Below are 20,038 nucleotides of genomic sequence, written 5' to 3'. Positions count from 1 at the left end.
AAATTAATGGATGATATTCCACAACTTGTATTACACAGGTCATCAGATTAGGAAACTGTGATGATTACAGTAGTTCCCGTTAACCTCAGCTTTCCGCTTTAGAATATGTGCCACTGTACTCTGCACAGTAATGGACCACTTGTCAGCCTGCATCAGCTTTAATCGGCTGGGCTAAGGAGAGTTCATATAACCCCTCCTAAGGCAGCTCTGCTTATGTTACATTGAAGCATTGACTGAGAGTTAGAGATCCACTGCATTTAGAAGGTACTACACAAGGCTAGATGTGTACCTTTCAATCTGCCCTGATGACAAGGTGGTGCAGAGAGGCTCTCCAAGGAGAGCAGAAGGACCTGAAATGTGATCAGAGCCACACTCTTGATCCCTGCCTCCCTTTAAGGAAAAAAGCTGTGTAAGGCTTTTTCTTGGAGCAGATATCAACCCCCAGGTCATTCTCTGCTGTCAGACCCGTGTGCTAGAGTGGGGGAGGAAGTTACTCTCCGCACTCCCTTCCCACCTTCCTGGGAAGGGAGGTAGACAGCTGTCCCCTCACTACGTGGACAGCCTCTGACCTTCTGCCTCCTCGCAGCGCTGCAAAGGTCAGATCACAGCAAGCCATAGGAAGGGCAGAAATAGCACATATAGGCTCCACGTATGTGGTGAGGTTCCTGAGTGCTCTCCAGCCACAGGCCCAGAGGTGTGACAAGGCTCCCCCATGAAACGAGCGCAGGGCAGGTACCCTGTTCTCTCAGCATCTGCCCCACAACCCTATTTCCACACAGAAACATGTGTACATAAGTAGGAAAGAGGCCCTGCAAGATCCTAACAGGCCCCCTAGGCCCAAAGGGGTGCACCTGGAATATATCTATGCAGCAGTGCAGATGTATCACTGGCTCCTCGTGACATAAAAAGCTATAAAGATTAGCTCTGAACAGAGCTGCATGGTGTTACAGTGGCTGCTTTATGCTAGCCCTACCCATGCTTACCGGTGAAGCCAAGTGGCGGAGGTGAGAAAATCAAAAAACCTTAACAAGCAACACACCCCAAAACCTCGCTGTTACGAAAAGTATTTTTAAACAGCGAACTGCAAACAACCAGTGGTGTCTGACTGGGAAAATCCTCTTGGAATTTGATAACTTAGTATAGTTTAATTATAGCTAATATAGTCTTTCTGTGTTAACCATTTGTTAGAGTAACACCATAGTGCTGAAACATCACAAAAATGAGGTCCAAGAATGAAGCTCCAAAACAACAGATCTTCAAGAACATGGTCAATGATGCTGGTTAGGGGACGGGTGCAGCATTTTCTCTCCTCAAAGGCAAAAGAAGAGCAGCTCTCCTCAGTGAGGAGCTATTACCACTTTTATTCCTCTCACCTCTCAGGCAGCAAATGACTGGGATAACCAAAGGATTTCAATTGCTTTGACTTATGCAGGACTTCTCCATTTAGTCTGGATTCAGGCACAAAGATCTCCATGCATCTATTCATAGTGGGAATTGTGCGTAGGAAAAGCTATACATTCTAAGGAATACTTGTTTGCCTGCATTAACAAATGGCCTGATTAGCTGAGCTCAAAACAAGTTTTTGCCTTCTTTGTAGGGATAACAATATATTTGGAAGGTCAGACAGTCTCCTTCCAATCTGTCACGTCGGCTTGTTGCACTGTGCTATATGCCACACCTACAGGCAGAGTTCAGTGGTGAAAAATATCCGCAGGCCAATCTTTTGAGAATACTGTCTATGCTGATGGCACTTGAGCTTCCAGAGAAAGAGGAAGAGGTTTCCCGATCTCCACGGACCACGTCTCTTCAGTCTTTGCCTGAGAGAGTTCTGAAATGGATCAAAAGATTTCAGCAACACCGAACTGGGTTTTACAGAGAAGCACTGCACCTATGCACTGGACACCATGTAATGCATGAAACATATTTAGCTGGAAATAAACACAAACTGTGACCTTCCTTCAACCCTGTTAATTATGCGTCAGAGTCAACTCCGAGGGAGGGGTCCTGCCTGACTAGTCCCTATGCTTCAGCACTACCGGATGGCGTTGGCATGACACTGTCAGGACATAGCATCACAGATTCTGTACTGAAACATAATTTATAATATCACTATGTGTGATAAAGCTATGCAGTTGCTAGGAAGCTTATAATGAACACAATATAATTACTAAGAGTACAGACACAAAAACTGCTGCATTTGTGTTTAGTTCAGCAAAACTAGCATAATACTTCCAATTTCCAGCTCAGCTGTTCATCCATTCCTAATCCAAATAAGGAGCTATATTTGTGAGCTTTCTAAAAAACCTTTTGATTCCTAGCAGCTGCACGTATACAAAAAGAAGGGACTAAAAATGAATCAGTGATTGGTAACTTTCTAAACTTTGCCTCAATTCAAAAGACGGAATCTGAAAACCTGTGGTATTCATACTAATGTAAAATACATTTGTTATTAGACCTGTTTGGAGTTTAAAAAGCATGCGTTATCTGCAGACAAGCTAATAAAGTTAAAACAGAATTGTATAAATACCTTTTTAGCTGTGAGATCAAAAGTATTTCACATTTGATACTCTGCTACTGAAGCTTTATTACCAGAAAGTAATATAAGTAACAAATAAATAAAGAAAATTGACAAGAGAAGGGAAAAAATGTTAGAAGATAGTTACAGTAAGAGAAAAAAAACCCTAAAAAACATAATGCAATCAAAACCTCACCTGACAATCACTACACATCAAACTAAACCACTACAAAATCTGTATCATTAGAAAATCTCATTCTACATCTTTTCTGCAACAAATCTATTCACCATAGAATTCTAAAATTTTAAGGAAAACAGTATGAAATGTGGATAAAACCCATCCAAAACAGAGAGAAAGCAAGTGAGCAGGAAATAAGCACGAGCAGTTTGTCTAGGCCCCCTTTCATGGGTCTAAGGAAATCTCTCTTTATGAGCAGTGTAGCTGAGATTTATCTAATTGAATACAGATGTCTGCAGCTGAGTTGGTTGTCAAGGCTCCCTTTAGAGTCAGCAGAAAAAGATCAGGGCCTCTGGGCACAATTCTCATCCTGCACTAAAGGTGTAAATATGTCAGATGAACTGTGCCCTGCAGTTTCTGAAAGAGCCAGGATGCCATGGCAGAAAGCAGATCAGAGGTTAGCAGGGTATTAGTCCTTCTTAGAGTTGGCTCACAACAGCTGTAGAGACAAGAAGCAGCATCCTATTGTTTCAATGGTACATGGAACATACCAAATCAAAATCCCTGAGGTTGTTCAAGTATGTCATCCCTGTCAGGGATGGAGGGTAGAAACCAAAATGACTGAATTCAGAGCAGAGAACTAAAAAACTTCAGTTCTAGTCTCAGAACTGTGTCACAAACGCACAAAAGCACTCCCTGGTATAACAGGATTTCAGTTCATTTCCTTCAGCCCTCAAGTGATATTTACTGAAAATAAAATACTTAATATAAATTCAGCCTATCAATCACGACTTAGGGTCCTCTGAAGTTAACTGCTTACTTCTTCTACAGACTATCTGTTGGGGAACTGGGTTTCTCCCACAAAAAAGAGAGAAGAAAACTTCTGTCTTACAACAGATCCAACAAGGCACATCCTGGATTCTACGGAAGAAAATCACAGTCACAAAATAGGTTTGCTCTGATCTATTAAGTCCTCATTTATACAATACATTATACTACTGTGAAATATTTTCACACATGGTTACATGGAAAAGAATATCTCTTTACATATTTCAATAATATTTACTCTTGATTCTCTTTAGCACAGTATATTAGGCGTATACTTATTCTACAGCTGTTTAGCACTGTTCCCTGTTTCGTTTTGAATACTTCAACCTGTCAAATCTGCAGTAATATACTTGATGTTCTTTTCCTGATGTTGGAAATGTGCAGAGGCAGGCAGGACTGGCAAGGACTGGCACAGTACTATGATGAAAATGAATATGTTAGAGAGCACATTGCTGCGGTGATATGGCTGAGCGCCATGACAATAATGGACTAATTCCTGGAGACTACTGCAGGTACTGCAAAATTAAATTTGAATATGGATTAAAAAAATAAATGCAGAAAAGTTGTTTACAGTAGAAATAACAGAGTGGTGTTAATTTTAGCTAGGTAACAGGTATTATACTAGTAGCAGTAAAACTATGAAAAATGATTGAATGGTGTTTAAAAAACTGGTTTCGTACATACTTTAGAATACAGAAAAAATAAAACTCAAGGCTAAAACTGGAGAGAAGATTCTGAGTTTTGTAACACAGCTTGACACATGGGATTTGACTCAGCGGATGACAGATCAACTTGCCTGTGGGCTTTGGGTGACTTTCTGCCAAAATTAGTAGATTTCTCACTGGGAGCTTGCATTGAACTACCTATAAAGGAAATCGGGTCGGGGCAGAAAAACAAAAAAAGGTGTTAAGCATTGCTAAAACAAACAGTTTGTTCATCCTAATTTAGTCTGTTTAAGACAAAAGTAACCTGATCTTTCTTTAGGGTACAATAAAGCAGGGATATCCTTCTTTAGATCTTTGCATGCTGTATGAACGACTACATGCTGTATGCACTTGAGATTAACCAGGATGCACCCTGTACATTTATTCTCTCCAGGAGAGCAGAAGGAAGTTTTCTATCCCCCATGCTTTATTTTAGCCATGGCAGCTATTAGGTAGAAGATAATGTTTAGAATTGGAGTGTAACAGAACAACGCACAAAAGAGATACTGCAGAGCTCATCTTTCATTGTAGCCCTTTATGCTTTTTCCTAAGCTCCTATACTCACTGTCAGGCTACTGAGCCCAAGACACTATAAATGATGCGCTCTTCTGATACTCTGCTGAGCAAAATCAAAAAGGCATTTGTCCGTATTCAGTACAGTGCAGAGAAAACAGACATGTCTAGCAGCTCATAATGCCATCCAGCCAAAAACAGCATCATTTTTTTTCTGTTGTGCAAACTGCTGACCTGCATTTAACTGTCTGGATAAAGAAATCCATCCAATCACACTAGAGTTTTCTGGTAAATGCTACTTAGCAACAGAAGGAATAGATGACCACGATCACTGGACAAGAACCGAGTTCTAATTTTGGCTTGGCCACTGACCTCCTATATAACCTTGAAAAACTCATTTCACCTCTTGGTGCTCTCATCTGTGTCTGTTTCACTCACAGCACTTCAGAGCGGGGACTGCTTCTTACTGTGCAGGCACACTGTCTCCCAAGGACTTAGTCTGGCTGAGAGCTCCTTTTGCTACTATAATGCAAAAACAAACAAACAAAAAACATATAAGCAAATATTTCAGAAAAAAATCTTAGGAAGGAACTATTTTATCAGTTAATCCAAAAATATATTAATCAGTAAAAACTTCAGCTTTATCTTTTTGCCCAGTGTATTTTTTGCACAGGTAGTGTTAATTCCCTAGAACTCCAGGACAAGCAATGCTAACTGCATGTTGAACTTTGAGCACGGTAATATTATATAAAATGGACTTCAGGATCCAGCAAGTTGTGCAAAGCTTTCAAGTGACAAGGCCAAGTATCTCCTTCTTTGGTCCCCCAATGCTTTCTAAGCAAGCAGAACATCAGGAGGTATCATGCCAGCAAGTAATGGTAACAATTGCATTAACTATTCAAGACCTTCCTTGCTTTGGTAAACAGAACATTGCTTTGATGTTCTGTTACACATCTTGAAGACATCCTAGGGTATGAACACTGCCGGCAGAAACACCTATTTTATCACTATTTCATTAGCAGACTCCTTTCTACTCCCATATGAGCTCCTAAATAGAGTGTTTATACAAAACCTAGCCTTATGGTATCTGGCTTCCTTCCACCTTGCACAGCATGTGACCAATGAAACATGCCTGGGCAGTGAAGACTCCTACGTATTTGTAACAGTCTTGCAGGAATCCCCTGCAGAGTGATTCCAAGGCATATGAGAAAAGACAAGCAGGAAACCCCATAGCATTTTCCGAGCCTTTCGATGTTAGCACCTGAATGTTACGGAGTGAATTTTTTATTTTTTCTCTTCGCTACTATGGAAATTGAATAATAGCTGCTTTTATTCTCTGTAGACTTACAGAGTCAGCATCTGAGATGCTCAAATTCTGAAGGACACCATCATTCGTAATTGACCATTCATGAGATGGTAAAGACAAGAACAAAGGAGATATTCAAAGAGTTAATCAAAGCCTCTACATATGACAGCGTGTCGCTTAGGTGCAGAAGGTGTTTCTCTAACCAGCAGACAAATATCAGAGGCCAAGAAAACAGGAGCCATAACAACCAATGAGCTGGAAGAGAAAGAGTTACTTTCTCTGCCGATGAGCGGAAAAATGGCCCATCACAGCCAGGGGAGCCCTGTTGTAGCTGAGGAGAACACAGAAATGCACTGGGACAAGCAGAGGAACTGACGGAGATAGCAAACTAGCAAGTATTACCGTTGAAAGCAAATTCCAGCAAAGCTACTTCTTGTTTTAAATTTCCACATCTGTTCCCTCTTTTCTGCACCAGGCACAGCAGCCTCCAGCTTCGCCAGCGCAGACTTGCCCTCTTTGGAGCAGCAGTTCACTTGGGCTCTTCCATGCCCCACAGGGAAACCAGGGCTTTCTGGGACCTGAGCTCCACTGGCACAATCCAAGCCTCAGGCTAGCACTCTGCCATCCAGCCCCTACAGATTCCAACAAATTTTGATAATTTGAGATTTAAAACAAAACAAAGAAAATTTTAAGAACTGTGTATCATAAGATAACTCTCTGTAAAAGGAATAGGAAATGAAAAAGGACTCTCACCTCCACTATTTCTAATCTCATCTACAGTTCTCACACTTAAGATAAAATTTGAAGATAAAATTGGAACTTGAATGGTTTTGGTAATTGAAGTAGTAACTCGAGATGTAGTTCTAGCAATTTAATCTCCTCATTACACATCATTAAATATGAACACATTCCTACTGCAGAGATAGCTGATAAAGTCTATCCTCTTTTTAAAAAACATTAAAATGTATGTTCCACACATTTGCCAAAGGAAAAAAATCCTTTTGAAGGAAAAAAATCTTTAATCCCTGTGTCTGCCCCCTCCTTCTGCATGTTACCTTCATTCTGTAAGAGGGAATCAATTTCTTTAATGTTGCTGTTAATTCAAATGCATTTAGGTAACACTTTAACTTGTCCCAAGGGCGGTTTTTTTTTTTCCACGCAGACTTAAAAAAGCCCTCTTGTAAGAGATAAGTATCAGACATTACAATGGAATCCCTCAGTCCTTTAACTGCACTAAAGCAGCAGTCATCTACTGAATATTCAGAGCCAGTATCAAAAGAGTATTTTTTTTTTTTTAAATGAAATGAGGCCCCTCATCAAAGGCTAGCCTGCAGTTCCAAAGTACCCATTTCTGATGGAAAAAAATCAGAAGCCCTGATAATCCCTGAAACTGTGCTATACTCTATACAACCAGGAGAAGGTTGCTAAAAAAAAGGAACTCTGAAAAATGGTTACAAAGATGTAATAGGTGATTCACTGAACAAAGCTGAGATGACATGAATAGTAGATCTGGGGGGAAGAGAGAACTTGCCATTGTATCTACTAACAAGGGCTTCTGCATCTGTGCAGGGCACCTTGCAACAGAATAGGCTTAGAGAACAGGCACAGAAAATAACACTACAAGGAAGGAAGGAATAGACTCAGAGACATAACTACAGACTGTCACTTAAAAGATATCCACTGACCTGATTCTCATTTCACCTTTAAGAAGACTCCACCAACCTGAATTCTGACAAAAGTGGTTTAGTTTTTCCTTTTAGCACAGAGGCAGCTTAACAATACTTGTGAATCTTTCTTTGGTTCTCAAAGTCCTTGCAGTATTTATGCCAATACATATGTTGCTACCTAGGTGACAGTCAGTCTTTAAGAGTCAGTCCATCAATGCCATGCTTTTAACAAGAATTATCTGTGAATTCCCAACCCAGCCCCATCACTTAATACTGAAAAGGAATGATCTGTTTTTCATGGTACCTCTAAATATCCTCTGTCTTCAGGAAGTTTGAAATGAAAGTCATAAATTCTGTAATTTCTCTATATTCGTGTAAGAGATTTTAAACTTGCCTAGAAGTGACTGTAGAGATGTGTGTATGTTATATGTAAACATACAAAATAACACACAACATGGGTAAAACTTCTGAAAAGGCCTCGTAACATTTCTATTTGGTTCAAAGAAAAAGTGCATCTACAATAAAAGTCTCAATAGTCAAGGTAAACGAATAATAATTAAGTCACGTAGTGCCCCTGCCACCAGTGTAAACTTTGTCCATTGACTACACCATATGGGCAATAAAACTGTTAAGAAACTGTATTCCAACACCTAGTAGCATAAAGGTAGACTTTCATCTAAAACCATTAGAAATGCCTCAATTTTCAAATGCCAAATGACAAGGCTAAACAAGAACTCCAGAGCTGCTACACTGCATAACATCACATAGCATGGAACCATCAATATACAGTATAAGAGATCGAAAGAAATTTTGAACACTAGAAAACCACTCTTCAGCTATAAATCCTTGCATTAGTTTAAATTAGAATAACCCAGGTTGCTTCTGCTTCAAATTAGTTTGCACGAGGAAGTCAGATCAGACGATGACATTCTGCATACTTAACAGTATCATCTCCAAAAACAGAAGTGAAAAGGTGAATGGCCAAGCCACTCTGCCCTGCTAAACCAATTAAGTCTCTCTTGAAAAGTAACCCAAAACAACAGCAAGAGCTCAGATACCACAAAGCATCTTTTTCAGAGGTATTTCATTACAGTTGGCTTTCTTCCTGGGCCGACATCCAGAAATACCAGCATTGCTTCAGTTTATTCCAAGTAACTTGTCTCTTTGATGTCTGAATTATATGCACCTTGTGCACTGCATTTGAACAGAAGATCATTGATCTCCTTGAACTCCTTTCTCCATTCCATATTTTTTCAATCTTTAGCTACTGCCTGACAATAAACTTCTGAATTATAAACAAAGATTTCAAAAAAATGAGAAAGACCCTTTACTCTGTAGCTCTTCATTCACTCCAGTGATATCGTGTTACTTTATTACATGTACCAAGCAGCGCACAAAACCCCAGAGATGATCACTGCCCCATTGTGAAATTACAAAAGCAAAATCTCTACTGAAGCTTGGCCACGTTAGGCTCCCCTTCTCTGCAGCAGGCAGGACAGAGGCGCCCAAAGCAGACCCCCTCTCCCATAAACACATTGCTGTTCTTTTCTCTAAAACAGGAATAAGTCTGCTCACCTGAATACTTCCAAACATTACTCTTCTGATGTGCTCTTTAGCCACTTCCCTATCCCAGATAGGATTTTATGCGCTTCTTATTTTTCTGGTTCTTATACCAAACCAAGCACCTCTAATTCTGATGTTGTTTGAAAGCAACAAATCAGAGAGAACTGACTTCAGTCACTTCTCAAATAGGAAAATATAAATATATAGAATACTTATATGTCTTCCTGGCTCAGAATCATCATGCCAATTTAGTATGAAGTTCCTTCTTTATCTGCAGTGGATCATCTGGAAGACGCTGTTGCATTCCGCTTTTTAGATGACATATAAAATGCAGGTCCTTACCACTTACAGCTTTTTGGAAACACGGAACTATTTTAGAATCTTTCAGCAAAAGAAGGGCACTCTTACATTTTGCTAGACAGCTTAAAAATCTTTGAAAGGTGCTTGCAGTTGTAACGTCAGCTGTAATTTTTCCTTCACAAGGGTTACCTAAAGTGTACCACCACAACGTTGTCTGTGGAGGCTGCCACAGTGGCCACAAACCTAGCTGTAGTCACTGTTGCATCCACCGCAGGATGCAAGGCCACTGTAGCCACATTTTAGAAGTTGGCTGCTTTTGTTACATCCTTGATACGTTTTTGGTCTGTTAGCTCTCTGAAGTGGGGAAGATCTTTTTCTTCTGTATTCATACACTCACACAAGAGCCCATGACTAAGGGTGCAGATTGACATCTAGTCACAGTGTTCATTTAGCAATTCCACTCTTGAGGGCACCCAGCATCTTGTTCCCCCAGGGCACTGGACTGCTCTGACAAGGCTACTGTTTTTGTTGCCCTGAGCCAATTTTTCAGCCAGATCAGTTCTTCAGTTTGGCTCACTGGTGTGCCTGCAAATGAGGAAAACCCAAGTTTTTTGCAGCAATCTTTGCACGTCTCAGCTATTGTTTCCTTTCATCTCCGTATCACTCTGCTGCTTTTAAATGTTATATTCATGCTAAGTTAGAACTGCTGAATGCTTCCTGTGCTAATTAAACAGTAATTTCAGAGAGCAGCTTGAAGTACCACAGCTCATAAAAATGGAGCCTGTTGTGGAGAAGAAGGAAAAATGCTATAAACTGTCACTGTTCTGAGAAAGCGTTACTGGAAGATATATAATCTAACATGAAATTTGAAATTCTTGTCACAGGAAATTTGATCAAAAAATCAAAAATACGATTTTAAGGTCTTCTTTCACATAATTATATTATATGTCCTCTCAGAACAAACAGTGCACTAACTTAAACAATAAATAAAAATTATGTTATTCTCACATCCAAAGCATTTACATTAAGATGAGGAAACTGTAAACATAGAGCTACATAAGATGAGCGTAACAGTGAGAATAGCACAATATCATAAGAGAAAACTTGTGCCTCAGCAGAGGACGATACGAGATTATTACACTTCCTTAAACTAGAACAAAACAGTAAGACAGAAAAGATTGACCTTTCTGTCCTACCTTGGGCTTCAAATATCTTCTGTTAAACAAAGGATCAGTGATGTAAATCAAAAGCAAATCACACATCTTAACATGTCATTCCACTAAGGATAGTGCTAGTTTATCCTTAATAATGTAATTTTAATTTTTTTTTTTGAACTGAAACTATGAAGAATGTGTCTCAGAGTTCTTAATGGGGAGATCTTTTTCCTTCATTACATTTTATGAAAGCACTGAAAACGAAACAAGATACGCAATGTTTTTAAGTGATATCAAAGCAGTCACAGCAGAAGTACTCAACAGATAGAGAGACAATTGCTCCCTTTGTCATGAGTTCTGTTCCTCTCTGTATCAATTTTTTTCTCTACGATTTCCCAGTAGTGCAAATGCTGCTGTAGTCCCAGCAAATAGTTATGACACAAAAACGGCAGGGATTACTCCTGCTGATTTTTCAGTACATGGTCACGAAGAAAAACATTAAGTCAACTTATTGGGAAAAACACCAACAACTCACTAAGGTTCCTCTTGTCCTATCACCACTGGTATAACAGCATGATAACCATACGCAGCAATATTGGAAGAAAAAGGTATAGTCACCAAAGCAAACACACCTGCTGGATAGCTCGATAAAATTCATCTTGAGATGACCACAAATGTGGCCAAATGCTTTTAAAACTGAGGGATGGCAAATGAGGATTTTTATTTACCAGGACTAGATTATATTTCCCTGTCATAAAGGGCAGGAGCCAGGAGATGAATGAAATCACTGTATTTCAGAGTATTTCTGTGAAAGAAAACAAACAGACAACTCAATTGTTTTCTACACAGTCAAAGACAAAGCCATCTTTGTCTGTTATCAATCAGACCCAAAGGTCCAAGAAGATATTTACTTGGTGGGTACATGATGCATACTTGAGACACTTAGTATCTCAAGACCGAGTAAGACACAAGGACGTTAAGAACGAGACAGTACAATTTCCATTAAACTTATGAAAGCATGCAAAACCCTCCAGAGTGCCACTAACCACACAGAGCTAGAACCTTCCTGCTGTACGTAAACCAAGCGTTTTCATCTGCATTACAGTATGTCCATGCTATTCCTTCTCACCAGTTTTATGGCATAAAGAACAAGGCTCAACAGCACCCAACAAACCCACAACCCACTATGTACCAACTTTTTTATTTGGGAAAAAAAGAAGTCCCTCCTTCAGGCCAGGAAAGAAATAAGACTCTAAAACCCCTAACAGTGATAGGGAGACACACGAGCAGTTTCCTACCCACGGCGACTTAATTCGTTGGGTAAAACTCAGGTGCCTCCAAGCTGGTGGCGTTCCTTCCGCAGAAGCACGGCGCCAAGCGCCAAAGGCCCGCGCTGAGGATGGAGGAAGCGGTGCTCAGCGGTCTTCAAGACCACCGTCTTGGAGACCCGCAGGCTGGGCCCGGCCGCAGTTTCTAAACCCAGAAGCGGGTGAGGCCGTGCTACGGCTGGGCCAGGCCACCACCTTTCCCACAGATGCTCTGCAGAACAAGCCCACGCCACCGAAGTTACCCAACTCCCAAAGCCTCCCACGCCTCCCACGCCGTTCTCAGTTAACCACCGCGACCCGCGTGGGGAGCGACCGCCCTCCGCCGCACCCCGCGGACCGGGCACGGCCGAGGCGCGTCGCAGCGCGGCGCCCGGCAGCCCGCAACGGCCGCGTCCTCCCCCCATCCTGGCTTCTCCCTCAGCGGGGCGGCGGCGGCCGGGCGGGGCCGGTCTGGGGCGGGGCTGCGGCGCTCACCCTCACAGCGCAGGCCCTGCGAGAAGACGAAGCGGCAGCAGAGGTCGCACCACGTTCCCGTCGCCGCCGCCGGGCTGAAGCGATGCCCCGGCCTGGCGGCTGCTGCTGCTGCTGCTTCCTCCTCCGGTGCCGCCGCCGCTTCGAAGACGGTCCGGACGTGGCGGGTCCGCGGCGGGCCCGGGCGCCGGCGGCCGTACACGGGGCTCGGGACGCCGGCGGGCGCGTCTAGCGGCAGGAACATCTCCCGTGCCGCCTCCTTGCGCGGCGGCTTCGCCCGCCGGTCCCCGCGGGCGAGGCTGCCCCCCGGCGGCGCCGCCGCCGCCGCCATGCCGAGCCCCCGGCCGCTGGGGTCGGGCCGGCGCCCTGCCTCTCCCCTGTGACAGCGGCGGCGCCTCCCGCAGCGGGCGCTGCGGGCTCTGGCAGCACGGCGGCGGGGGTGGGGGGGTGTCGCCCCCGCCGCGCCCCGCCCGTAACGGTCACTCGGGGCGGCAGGGCTGTGGGGGGGTGTCGCCCCCGCCGCGCCCCGCCCGTAACGGTCACTCGGGGCGGCTGCCGCCAGCCCTGCCGCCCTGTAACGGTGCCTGGGCGCGTGATGGACCTAACCCTCCTCACGTAAAACCGTTCGGGGAAGAAATAAAGGCGGCCCAAAGCTCTGAAATGCTCCAAGTTTTTACTCCCCCCACCCCCGCGCTCCACGGCAACATAAAGCAGGTGAACGGTTTAACTCGCGCTTTTCACCTCCAATTTTCAGCGCGTTTACCAGCAACGTTATGTATCATCGACAGAAGATATCCAGGAGGTAGGTTTTTACTATGGGAGATAATATAGTAGACTAGATCGCTACTTTGTTCCCCCCACCCCTCCCCAAGTTTCCACAGGAAGCGTTTTAGGAAAGTCCCTTACCTTGCAGAGAAAATAACAGCTATTAGCTCTCGCCTCGTCATGCCAGAAACGCTGTGCAAGACGTGCGAGGCATCGCGCTGGAGAAACGCAAGCAAGCGGTGAAGGCGGAGGGGCTGCCAGCAGACTGGATTTCAGCCCCGCAGAGCCATATTCTGCACCGCCAAACAAAATCTCTCTTTTGGTAGCACAGGAGCAGCCAGCCGATCACACAGCCAGGCATACAACTCAGATTTAGCAAACCTGCACCTTCAGAAAACGTTGCCCTTGAGCTTACTAGTACGTGGTTGTCACACATCCCAAGCATTAAAAATGCCTATTTTAATGCTGCCTTTCAGAGATCTTAAAATGGCATAAAATAAGCTTGCAGGAACCAGGATAGTTTCGTTGTAAGGCATTTTTTCTGCAGACTGTAAGGTATGCTCCTACCCCACTTAACCCTGCAACTGGCAGCGAGCTCCCCCAGATATCACCCGGGAAGCAGCGGGACAGCTGTGCCAGCGCTATGCGGCTCTGCCATGAGTTAGCAAATGCGCCTGCCAAGCCAGCTAATGCCTCGCACGGCTCAGCGCCTCTCAGAAGCCGAGCCGCGCTCCCCCTGGCACAGTGCTGCCCCACAGTCGGATAGGCCTGCTCATAACCGGCTCCGGAATTGCTTTAAAAAAAAAAAAAAAAGAGCACGTTATACACCATAGATATATTCAAGGAAGCAGGAGCACCCATCATGCTGGCACATGGGGCACTGACAAGAGATGGTGATGGATCTTCAGTGGATTTTGATTAAAATGATCTTTAATTACCCCAAGCAAATAGCCCAGGAAGTGTTTCCCACGGCTGAACAGTAGTGCCATAACCCATAACTTGATGGGAACTCCGTGAAAGCCTGGCTAGTTACATACTTAAACACTTGTGCAAGTTTTCTGGAGATGAATACAACCTTGAACAGCTACAGCATGCCCCTGTTTGTAGCACACCAACAGATCTACCTGTTGCTGTCTCTCTTCCTTGTCAGTATGAAGCAAAGTTCTCCAAAGCACATCTGTATGGACATCTACAAGCACCAAGACCATGCGCTGGGCTGGTACGGGTGTCACAAGGCTGAGTTGCAGCTCCAAGAGCACAGGTCCCACCAGCATCAGCTATCCTCCTCCAGGTCATCTCCTGTTCATTGGCTGAGGGGTACTACCCCTACTGGATTTGTGGTGAGTGGAACAAATAATCAAAGAAGCATGCGACAATTACTGTCTAGAGCACAGAAAATTAAAAGTAGAAGTGGAAAGGTTATACAGCCTTGCCTCTGGCTAAGTAGGCCACAGGAGCTCCCGCCCGTTAACCTGTTCCTAAAAATCTCTGGTTACAGATACTGCTCAGTTCCCATAGCAATCTGTTCTGGTACTTCACTCTATTTACTGTAAGAAAGTTTTTTTCCAAACTTCTAGTCTGTTTTTTTTGTTTGTTTGTTTCTTGCACTACAATTTACACTCAGGAGCCGTAGTCCTAGCACCACAGACATGCATAACTCAGGAGCTCACTCAGGAGCTGTAGTCCTAGCACCACAGACATGCATAACACTGATCTTCCGCAAGAACATTTAGATAAATGAAGACTTCCGCTCTCCCCTTCTTCCGATGTTCTCGTTTTTAAGCCAACTCCCATTTTTCCAGTCCTCCTCAGGTGAGTCTTTCAGATCCTACCCATTACTTTTCTCTCTGCCTTAGCCTGCACAGACCAGGGTGTGATTCTAACCCACCGATTTCCAAGTCCCTAGCTAGAAGCCATCATTGGTTCAGCTAACCCAATTTAGCTAACCAAATCAATTATTGTGCCATTCCTAGAAAATAAAGATTTAACATTAACAGCAAGCTATGCAACTGCTTTGTAGTAATTCTGTGCTTAATTTTACCCAAATAAATCTATGTAACTCCACGTTCCAGATCCTCCCCTTTCCAGGCTTCAAATTAAAAAAAAAAAAAAAACAAACCACCCTTCTGTTCAGCCTCTGTAATGCTTGTCATAACACTGTATCCAAAATTATTCTGTGATTACCACTTCTATCTACAGTAATCTTAACTACATTAGCACTGATTTAGCTCCACTCGTGGAACGTTTCATACAAAGTAGGGATTAGGAGTTTTATCGCTGTTAGAACTAATTTTGATCAGCATGCATTTCAGCCCAGTAGTTGGAAAATAATAATACTAGAAAGGATTAGTGGCCCTACCATATAGTCTATGTTAATGATTCTATTGTATGGGACACCTTCTGGACAACCGACTAAAGCAATCTAAACAGTAATTTGCTACTTCTGATTTCAGACTTTATATTTCATGTGAATTTAGGGGGAAATAAAAATCATAAAGCAACACTGAAATTAACAAAAAGTGAAATTATGAAAAGACTTAAAAAACTAGGTACACACCCTACAGTAAGTGGTTGATGATGTATTTATGCAATTAAGTCATTCACTCATGCATTTTCACAATTCATATGAAGACAGGTTTGTTCAAGTAACAGATAATTAATATACTAAACTAAACCCCCCAAAACAGTAAACCAGCTTCAGGAGGAAAGACCATATATTACTTTCTATTACTTCTTCTGGCAAGTCAGCGGAATGACTGACAGTATCAGGACACTCAGTTTGAACCAAACAGTTGCACAGTACAACGCGCTGCACTTCAACGTGAATAATATATTTGTTTCATAAGAAGGTAACCAGTAGATTACAAACTGGTTACTTCAAGTTCCTTAACCAGTGCTTAGTTAAAACTACTTTAGAAAAAGTAATTTTAACAAGGTTAAGATTACTGATGTATTTGACAACACTAAAACCAGCAATGTTTAAAATGAACATAATGTAAAGTAATATAAAACATTTTCAAACATATAAAAGAATGCCAACATATCCATATATTGCTACTACAACAAACTTTCCTTTTCAGACTGCTTCAGTATAAAGGAATTATATATGCCAACTAACACTCAGTTTCTTTCAAAATTAAGAACCTTTGAAATAATAAATGTTTTTTTTACAGAAGTAATGTTGAAAAAACACAACATTTATGTACAATTTAAGAGCCCAATTTTTTGAACAGCTATATATCTCTTTTGCTGACACTCAGTGAGACTATGGACATGAATAAATGAATGTACAACCAGGCATTAAAACATTCCAGTTAGACATGATTCAGGTACTTTGAAACAAATAATTAAAGAATGCCATGGCTAACCAAAGAAAAACATGCAACAGAACTGTTGCACTAGTTTTGCATAGCTACCTTTTTTTCAAAAAAGCTTGCAAAGTATGAAGCTCATCACATGGGTGTCTGAATTTCCTTTTAATATGTCATTCTCATCAAGAACACTGGAATGCAGGTGTCAGGGATTTCAAGTCAGTGAGTATCCTCATCTTTTAACAATGAAAGAACCAAGTACAAATTTCATAAGTTTCTATTTAAATATATTTTAAATACATTGGGTAAGTTTTGTATTTTGGGCAGAACGAATAAGCAGGGACTAAAAATCACAAAACTCTCTGATGCTATCAAAGGTTACCACCACTCCTTAAGTTTTACCTAGAAGTCTCACTGTTAATTATGAAAATATCCTGGAAACAGCTCTTCCTGTAGATGCAGTATAGCAATTTAAAGGGCTACTTGGATACCATTGACCATCTGTGGCCTGGTTTCCACACAGAAAGAATGAGAATACTAAATGAGTCCCGCAATATGAATATGCTCAACACCTTAAACAAAGATAAATGCTCTTGTGGCATTCACACAAAGCGTGGGACGTTTTGAGCCGTTTATGTTTTTTGCTTTCCTTTTCTTGTTTCCTCTCCTTTCATATACTTTGGAGCAGACTGTTTCATTCTCCATCTCTACAACCTAATCATGTAGTACTAAAAGTAATACCTATTTATAGTGGAAAATAAACATACATAGGGTTACTAAATTCTACCCCCCAAGTTCAGTATCTCAGTCATAAGTCAGCAGTGCATGTGATCTCTTTTCAGGATGTAGAAAAGATCTAGATTAGAATTTTCTAATATTAAATTACCATTCAAACATGATTCTATCCAGTTTACTGACTACTAAAAAAATTCCCATAACACAGATTTTTAACCTTTTTTTAATTTTTAAAGCCTGCAAACAGGATTCTGAAAAGGCTACTGTATTCTAAGATCCCCCTTCTCTTGTGGTGAACAACACAATTTCAGGGAAATTCTGAAAACTGCATACCCCACAAAAGGAATTTTTACATTTGATAGGACAACCTGGGGGACAAAGCTCCATATCAAGACCAGTCAAATAATTACAGACAACATGGCACCAAATATGGACAAGGACTTTAAAAAAAAAAAAAAAGCTGTGAATTTATTTCCCAAGTAGAAGTGAACCAACAGTTTGGACATGAAGGAAAAAGAAATGCATTTCCACTCTTTGTCTTATCTGTGCTTTTAGTTCCTATTTGTGTTTGTTTAAAGAGATCTGATTTAAGACAGTCTTTATGTTCGGTAAATGATGATCACTGTCACTCAACCAGAGGCCAAAACAATAGTGGTGATTAAAGGAAACCCAAAACACCTTTACAGACGATTCATAATTTGCAGAGTTCTGAAAGTTGCAATTCTCTTGTAGTAAAGAATTTACTGAATTCTGAAAAAGGGGCAATATTCAAACAAGCGTCAGTTCGTCAACAATACTTTTGTCTTTAGGATTTTGCCAGAGATCCTTCAATATGTAAGTTCCCTGCCAGAAGTAATTATCAGCTAACATTGACAAAAAAGATATATATATATATATATATTTCTTTTATATTTACATATTATACATATTTACATTTTTAATACTACAATTGCAGAGAAAAAACTGGGTACAGATTTATTATCTGTCTTTAAATGCTCCAACAGTATTTTTTCCCCTTTGAAAAATTTACAAGTCCTCTTCACGTCCTCTGATAGCTAGATACAGTCCACGTTCCGCAGGCCACCATCCATAGTCAAAGCACCGAATCTAAAATGGAAAAATAGTATATTCTTAGCTGATTAAATAGATTCACATCCCAACACACACACTTTTATCTAATTATTTTACATGAAAAGAAGATACAAGGAAGGACACGATGCTCTAAGTATAAGATGGAGGGGGGGGAGTTCAGCTTGAAGCTAAGCTCAGCTGTACCAACACTTTACCACAAAACTTTTAGTAGATTATTTTTTATCATCATCATTAGAAAACTGACCCAATGCTGACAGCTTCCATTTGCAATGGCTTCCTTAGAACCAAAAGTATTTCAGTATTTGCACAGAAAAAAGCAAAATCATTCTCTATGTGATAATGAAAACAGTCTCCCAGTATTGTGAGAAATACATCGGCCTGTGTCTCTTTGCTTTACAGAAGTACGCTGCAGACTGCATTCATTCAGACTGGTATAATTCCACAGTTGTTAAAAATGATATCTAAAAGTGAAGCGTTAAAAGGCCCCAGTAAATTGCTGCAAAAATACTGGGTTTAAATTCAGAATTAACCTCTCTGTACAACAGTTATTTCCACCAGCTAAACCGAAGTTACCTTAAGGAAGAATGACATGACTGTGGTGTCAGAGTGATTTTATGGTAATGTTTCAAGGTTTTGAAGAAAGCTTGTTATATCTCAGATCAGCAGTTCAAAAACACGTTTACTGACATCAAATACATTATACAATTGTTCCTTAATTTGCCTTCCGGATCTACAAAATGTTCCAAATTTAGACTGTTCCTAATATCAGCCAAAAAAGGAGAGAATGATTGCTTGCCTCTCCAAAATGTGATTGTTCTCAGCCAGCTCTTTAACAACCCCTTCCATTTCTTCTTTTAGTTTCTTCATACTGTAGTAACAAGAAGCAAAAGGAAGGTTACAGATTTTATGAGAACAGTTATCTACTACTACCATTCACCACCACAAAGCTTTCAGCAGCTTGTTATTGCATGCAAGAGAAGGGAAAGATACCAGGTTGGTTATTCAGTAAAAGCGATGGATGAGATATTAGTGTTGTACCCTACTAATTTCCAAATCTGTACCACTTCACAATATAAATTTTTTTCTGCAATAAATATAAAGCTCTTGCTCTTAATAGAGCAGTCACTTAACTGCTTTATAAGTGCAAAGCTTAAGTCAAACATAAAAAATTTTAATTCACCTGTATAATAGATATAGAATATTACATGAAGCCAATATAGAATATTACATGAAGCCAATATAGAATATTACATGAAGCCAATTAAGAAATTCTTACCCAAGAGTCATTTCCACTAATGTGTTTGAGCTTGGATAAACTGGATTCATTGCATGTTTCATCCCACTAGAAGCTGTAAACATTTTTTGTGGCAGAGCATCTTGTAACTACAGTAAATAAAAAGCAAATATAAATTACAAGGTAAGTTGTCACATGTATCTTGGTGTTCACCTTAAAATATTAAATTCTCCATTGCCACAATGCCTCATAAAATCATTACAGTGGCGAGCCATCTGATAGTCTGCAAATTCAGCTCATAATGGCAAGTTTTGTATTGACGTGACTTATAGTTCACTGATTTGTTCCATCTTCTTAACTGCCTTATATTTTGA

General features: G+C 41.2%; 2 protein-coding genes across 10 annotated transcripts in view; both read right to left on the bottom strand.

The window, feature by feature from the left end:
* Window positions 1–12,592, bottom strand: part of RASSF3 (Ras association domain family member 3) — a 114,574-nt gene extending 101,982 nt beyond the window's left edge. Inside the window, exon 1 of the mRNA XM_068934623.1 lies at window positions 12,531–12,592. The gene's annotated coding sequence lies outside the window, so the exon portion shown is untranslated. The remainder of the gene's footprint in view (window positions 1–12,530) is intronic.
* A 3,263-nt stretch (window positions 12,593–15,855) lies between these two features.
* The window catches only part of TBK1 (TANK binding kinase 1), a 30,674-nt gene continuing 26,491 nt past the window's right edge, over window positions 15,856–20,038 (bottom strand). For all 9 annotated transcript variants that reach the window (XM_068934530.1, XM_068934560.1, XM_068934593.1 and 6 more), the window contains exons 19-21: window positions 19,707–19,813; window positions 19,227–19,298; window positions 15,856–18,445 (exon numbers count right to left, since the gene is read on the bottom strand). In XM_068934530.1, coding sequence (XP_068790631.1) covers window positions 18,394–18,445; window positions 19,227–19,298; window positions 19,707–19,813 — 231 coding nt within the window. In that variant the 3' untranslated portion in view covers window positions 15,856–18,393. The remainder of the gene's footprint in view (window positions 18,446–19,226; window positions 19,299–19,706; window positions 19,814–20,038) is intronic.

This window comes from Struthio camelus, chromosome 1 (assembly GCF_040807025.1).
Source record: "Struthio camelus isolate bStrCam1 chromosome 1, bStrCam1.hap1, whole genome shotgun sequence".
NCBI classification, from domain to species: domain Eukaryota; kingdom Metazoa; phylum Chordata; class Aves; order Struthioniformes; family Struthionidae; genus Struthio; species Struthio camelus.
The sequence above is the reverse complement of the archived record's forward strand: the minus strand, read 5'-3'. Positions and strand labels throughout refer to the sequence as shown.